General features: G+C 55.5%; 1 protein-coding gene across 1 annotated transcript in view; it reads left to right on the top strand.

The window, feature by feature from the left end:
* MMP11 (matrix metallopeptidase 11) overlaps positions 1-6227 on the top strand; it is a 32077-nt gene that overhangs the window by 15842 nt on the left and 10008 nt on the right. The window contains 2 exon segments of the mRNA XM_014310092.2: positions 5940-5996; positions 6140-6196. Of these exon segments, the coding sequence (XP_014165567.1) occupies positions 5940-5996; positions 6140-6196 (114 nt within the window).

The following is a 6227-nucleotide window of genomic DNA, read 5'->3' on the forward strand; positions in this document are numbered from 1 at the left end:
CCTCTCCTGTTGGAGTTACAGCTGCTGGTAGTAAGGAATTTTCTTGGTGAGCCTGCCTGTCTCTGAGAGAAACTTGGGTGGAGGAGAGGAGAGGAGAGGAGAGGAGAGGAGAGGAGAGGAGAGGAGAGGAGAGGAGAGGAGCAGTCTGGGGAGGATCCCCCTCTCCAGGTTATGTTGCTCTTGCTTCCCCCCTGCTTATCCTGCCCTGTCACCATAACCTGTGGGGCTCTGCAGAACAAGGGATGCACTGTGTAGGAGTTGTTTGAAAAGGATTTTTAGTGGAAAGTTGTCCTGCAGAGATGCTGGACTACTTTCCCCCACTTTCCCCCACTTTCCCCCACTTTCCCCACTTTCCTCCACTTCCCCCCACTTTTGTAGCTCTTTCCTACCAATCTCAAATACGTGGACAGATAAAGAAAGGGTTTGTGGGTGTTCTTGCACTGGGGATGGCTCAGCCAAAAGCAAATGGGAGCACAGCTGAGTCTGCACATAGCTGCCCAGCAAAATGAAAAGCAGAGCACTCCAGGGGCTCACTAAGGCCACAGACATGTTTTTAGACGCTCACTGAGATCCTGGTGCAGACAGAGGAGTCCCAGCAAGGACAGGCAGGTGAACCAGACTTCCTCCTGTTGGTGGATTTGGGCAGGAGAGAGGCACTGGTAGCTCATGGCTCCCCTTAGCTTGGATGTAAGTGCACAATGAACAAAACATCCCAATCCCCTTCCTCCCCCGCCACATCCTAGAGCAGTTTCTTCGTTTCAAGGGGAATTCTAGGTCATCAGATTAAGGGCTCTTGAAACCTTTTGCTATGTCAGCATCCTGGGGCTTGTTTGCTCTGTCAGTACTCCTGTTTCTGGCAAACTGTTGCTTGGGTGACACCAGCAGCTTGGTTGTGGTGTTGTTGATGGAATAGTCTCACAAACTGTCACATAATTAAAATGTCTGATAATAAAAATAGTCCTGCAGTGTTTATTCATTTGCTTTCTCTTGTTGCACCAAAGCCTGCTTCTTCTCATTCTCTCTGTGGCCATAAACATTTGCAGTCCATAACGTTTCATGTTCCACGTTGCTTAGGAAGAATAAACATTTTCCTTTTTTCATTGCCAACAACAACTACCACCAAGTAATCCGGAAACAAAGCGTCAGGCTCTTGGAGGTAGTGCTGGACGGTGCCAGGGTGTGGAAGTGAGGGGAGAGGAAAGTCCAGCAGTGTGTGCCCAGCCAGGCGCTGCAGCAGCTCCTGTTTGGGCCCAGCCTTTGTGCTCTCCCTGTCTGCAGTGGGACCAGGCTGCAGCCAGCATGGAGCAGTCCTGGAGTGAAGAATTTTGTGTGAGCAAAGAATTCATGGAGGGGTTGGGAGACCTTGTCCTGGGGAGGCAAGATCAATAAATCTGCTGGCTTTGCCAGGGTATCATTTCCACTAACAGTGCCTGGACCAGGAGCACATTTAGCTCAGGGTTAGACCACACCACAATCACATTTCTGCTGTGAAATTCCACCTGCAGCATCAGCACCTTCCCAGCCCAGGCTGCTCCTGGAACACAACCTGAATAAAACGAAGGCTGGTTCCAGTTTTACAATTAACCATCAGCTGTAGCTGCACTTTCAAATCCAACCCTTGCAAATCCATGCTGGGCTGAGAGGCAGGCTGCACAAAAAGCTGTCCCTGCATCAGGAGAACAGTGCTGAGATCCGGTGGGGATATTGCTGTTTGAGGGGTGCAGAGCCCTTGGGGGGCATGGCCACCCCACAGTGAGCAACAATGGGGTGAGAGAACTGCAAGAGAAAGCATCTCTGCTGAAATGAGGGCAGGAGGGCTCCGAGGTGCAGGCTTGTAGGGAGGAGGGGATAATGCTGCCAGCCAGAGGCAGCAAACACCAGGGCCTTGGAAATGCTCTGAGTAACAAAAGGAGGAAGCAGAAACAGAAGCAATGGAAAAGCAGGAGCAGGAGGGACAGGGAAATGGAGACAAAGTCCATGAGCTCGCTCCCCAAGTGAAGGGGAAGCACCCAAGACTGAAGGATTCAGGCTGTAACTTGTCCAGTCACTCCTGTCTGACAGGGAGAGGGGTCTCCTTTCATGTCCACGCCACAGGAGCAGCCAGGAGCCTGGGTGCACAAAGAGGACACAAGTTTGAGTTCAGGCAGGCAGAGGAGGATGGAGCCAGGCTCAGGAGAGCCGTGGGTTGGTCAGCAGCAGGCACCAGCCCCACCCCTGGGCACATTTAGGCTGATGCTCCCCTGCCCCTGTGCTGCTGCAGCTGCTCCCGGGGGCTCTGCAGGGTGAGTGCTGCCCAACACCAGGAGGTTAAAGATGCTCCTGGCTCCTTGGGATGGCTGGAACACTTCCTGGGAAGCTTGGCTGGTGCTCATCTGCCTCCAGCACACCCAGAGGTGATGGCTGCTGTATCACAGCACTTGAAAGCTGATAAAGCTGTGAGGAACTGAGTGGGCAGCCTGTACCTCCGCTGTGGCTTCTGCTGTCCCCTGGGATCTGTCCTTCCCTCCTGCTCCCCCTCAGCCTTTCAGTCATGAGGCTGCAGGAAGAGGCACTTTCTTGGTGAGGAGCTGTGACCAGCCTGCAGCACAGCCCTCTTTGGCACAGCTTTGCTCCTCTGCTGTCCCCACTGCCCTCAGCCCTTGGTTTCAGGCCTGGAATCCTCTCTGTGCCTGTGCTGTGTTCACATTTACTGACCAGCCTCTATTGCACAGCCCTGGCCTCTTGCTTGACTACAAGGCAGCTGTTCCCATGCCCAGCTGTGGGTTTTGCAGGGAGGGGCACTGCCAGTGGCTGCACACACTCAGCCAGAGGCTCAGATCTGTTTTGCACTCTGCTGGGACAAACCCTGGGATTTTCCTTCGCTTTTGTGTTCAGGAATTCCTTCCCCTCTGCTGGTGGGATGCCCTGATGGGTACCCAGTGCCCTCCTCCCCTTGCCCTCCCTGGGCAGAAGCAGGGCCCTGGGTGTGGTAGCAGAGCTCGGGGAACAAGGCAGATCTCCCCACGAGAGGGAGGGCTCAGCACTGCCTGGGAAGGATGCAGCCTTAAGCAAGCGGACACGGTATCTAACCCCTGGGAAGTGCCTGCAGCAAGGTGTGCCCAGCCAAGGAGGCCAAGATCTCCAGCCTGGGTGTCCCCTGAGCATTGTTTGGCAAGTGGTTTGTGCCTGTCACACTTCCCCTTGCCTGCAGTGGCATTTTCCAGCCCTTTCCTGCCATGGTGCTAATGTCGGTGCAGTGACGACAGGGACAGAGTCACTGTTTGTCCAGGGGCACACACAGAGCACCAGGGCAGGTCCTGCCTCCTGTCCCACCCACAGGAGCACACTGTGCCCCTTCCAGGACCTGCAAAGGGCAGGAGGAGCAGGGAGGGTGCTGCTGTTGCAAGGTGGGGTTTGGAAAGCTGGGATTCATAGCAGTGCCTTGAGGTGACCAAAGAGGAGAGAGAAACTGCCTCTGCTCTGCCTCTGAACAGGGGATTCCTCGGGGCAAGAAGGAAACAGTCAGCTTCTCCTCTCTCTGCTCCTGGGCAGAGGAGAGAGATAACCTCCAGTTCATGGCAGTGGCCCCAGCCTGTAAAGGAACTGGCCTTAAAACCAGGGGTAAGGGCATCTGGGTCAGCCTCAGCCCACCCACCCACCTGAGCACTCCTCGAGGGTTTCCCTGCGCTCCTAGGCCCTGCACTTGGAATGCCAGACGCATTCCTCACCCCAATCCTCAGCTGCCAGGAGCTGGCAGCGGGTGCACCCAGGGGCCGTGCAGCCCTGCAGGCTGAGCTCTGGTGACACAGAGCCATTGTGTGCCTGGTGTCATCGGCCCTGACAGCAAATGTTGGCCAGAACACGAACTTTGTCAGCTTGTGCTGCCAGCTGTCCTTTGCAGCAGGAGCTGCCAGCCCAGGCAGGGTGCCAGGCGGCTCTCAGAGAGCTCCTCTTAGAGGACAGGTACCTGCAGCCTGGCAGGGCTCCAGCCCCAGCAGGAGCAGCCTGGGGACAGCCCAGCCCGTGCTCCTCCTCCCCCTGAGCCCTGCATGGATGCTCAATGTGTGGCTGGTGGCTTGGGCAGCTTTTGCTGTTCAGGGTGTGAAAATCCTGCTGTTCTGGATGGTTTCTCTCTTTGCTGGTGCAGTTCCTGTGGTGTCTGAGAGTGCACTGTGTCACAGACATTTCCTTTATGAAAAGTCCTCTCTCAGGATTTTTCCTCCTGAAGCTGAGAAGTGCAGCAACAAGATGTAAACAATAGATTGTCTGCTGCTGTGGAATGCAACAGGTGGATCTGTGATTGGTCTGGTGTGGATGTTTTGGTTCAGTGACCAGTCACAGGAGAGCTGGCTCTGGGAGCTTGTCAAGGCCAGCTCGTGTGTTATCATTCTTTACTTTTCTATTCTTAGGTTAGGTAGCAGGTTCTGGAAACTCTCCTTTCCTTTTTTTTTAGTATAGTTTAAATAGATGTATATATCATAAAATAATAAATCAAGCCTTCTGATCACGAGTCAAGGATCTCGTCTCTTCCTTCGCCCTGAAATCCTTGTGGCAACAACCCCAGCGCTGGGACACCAGGGTTGTACCAATGGCTCTGAGGCACAGGCTGGCAGGTGCCCAGCCACCGAGGGGGTCTGTCTGTCTGTCTGTCTGTCTGGGGAGGACCAGCCAGCAGGCTGGAGCAGTGACAGACACACCAAAAGCCTAAAGTGATGTGTGGACACCCAGAGTGCCCTGCCTGGCTCCCCTGTCCATCTGTGCCTGGCTCAGGGGCACGGGCTGGGAGTTCAGGGGCAGAATCAATGCCAAGGCCTTCACACTTCATTCCAGCCCGCGTGAATGGGCCCATTGTGGCAGCAGAGGGTGGCAGCATGTGGATTACAGGCATCATGGCAGCGCTGGCACCGTGCCATCCTGACCCCCGTGTCGCTGGCAGGGCAGCCAGGAAAGCTGGCCTGCAAGGAGGCAGCTCTTTGCAGGAGAAGAAAGAGCTGCCTAAAGCCCAGGTCCTCCCTCTGGAGCCCTGTGGGACAGAGCCTGCCCGTTCACCAGTGCTGCATCTCATCTCCTCCTGCTCAAACACCTTTCATTTGCTGTGTAAAATCAGGCAAAAAAAAAATATCTGTGTTTGGCCCTCTGCAGCACAGTGATGTGGACCAAGCACCTCTCGCCTCACAAGCCTCACAGCACCTTGGAGGTGACACCTGGGTTGTGTTTCATGGTGGCAACGTGGGAAACCGGTGGAAGTCAGCTAATTAGCATTAATTAATATTGTCAAGAGAAACCTTGCTTTTCCAAATAAGCGTGGGAGAGCCCAGGAGATGTTATCCCCAGCAGAATCACAGGTACAGGGAGGCAAGGGGACACAGCGCAGTCCTTCCCTCAGGCAGGGCTGGGGCTGCAGGGACAGTCCCTGCTGCTCTCTGGGCTGTCACCCCACATCCCCGTGTCCTGCTCTGCCGTGCTGAGACCTGCCCACAGTGCCAGGGCAGCAAGAGGACACCACGGAAGTGACAACAAGGAGCACAGCTGTGTGCTGGGGACTGAAGACTTCCTCCCATTAATGTCACCACTACCCCGGGGCCAGGAGGGAATAAAGGATGTAGGGCAAAGGGGGAGAATTTATTCCCTGGTGATTTGTTTTATACTTGAAGGGTCTGGTTCTCATCCACAGCTTGCAAAAGTATTTCCTGCGGGCCAGCTGCCAAGGAAATGTGGACCAAAAATAGCTGAGTGCTTCGTGGGTGCCATGGCATGACACAGTGCCCCCCAGGTGTGAGCCAGCCTCAGAGCAGGGAGCACGGCGTGTTTGTGGGGAGCAGGCTGTGCCCCACCAGTGGGGAAACAGCCGTGGCAGAGGTGGAACCCACTGCTCAGGACTGCTGCGGGCAGCTGCCCACCCCTCTGCAGCAGGAAGCATCTTCACGGACACTAATCGTGGTTTTGCTTTTGCCTTTCAGGACGTGTCTCGAAAGCACCACACGTGGAAGGAGCAGGCTCCTTGGCTGGCCGCCCTGGTGAGCGCCGGCCCCACCAGTGGGGAAACAGCCGTGGCAGAGGTGGAACCCACTGCTCAGGACTGCTGCGGGCAGCTGCCCACCCCTCTGCAGCAGGAAGCATCTTCACGGACACTAATCGTGGTTTTGCTTTTGCCTTTCAGGACGTGTCTCGAAAGCACCACACGTGGAAGGAGCAGGCTCCTTGGCTGGCCGCCCTGGTGAGCGCCGTGGGCACGGGCGTGCCTGCCA

This window comes from Geospiza fortis, unplaced genomic scaffold, assembly GCF_000277835.1.
Source record: "Geospiza fortis unplaced genomic scaffold, GeoFor_1.0 scaffold31, whole genome shotgun sequence".
NCBI lineage: Eukaryota > Metazoa > Chordata > Aves > Passeriformes > Thraupidae > Geospiza > Geospiza fortis.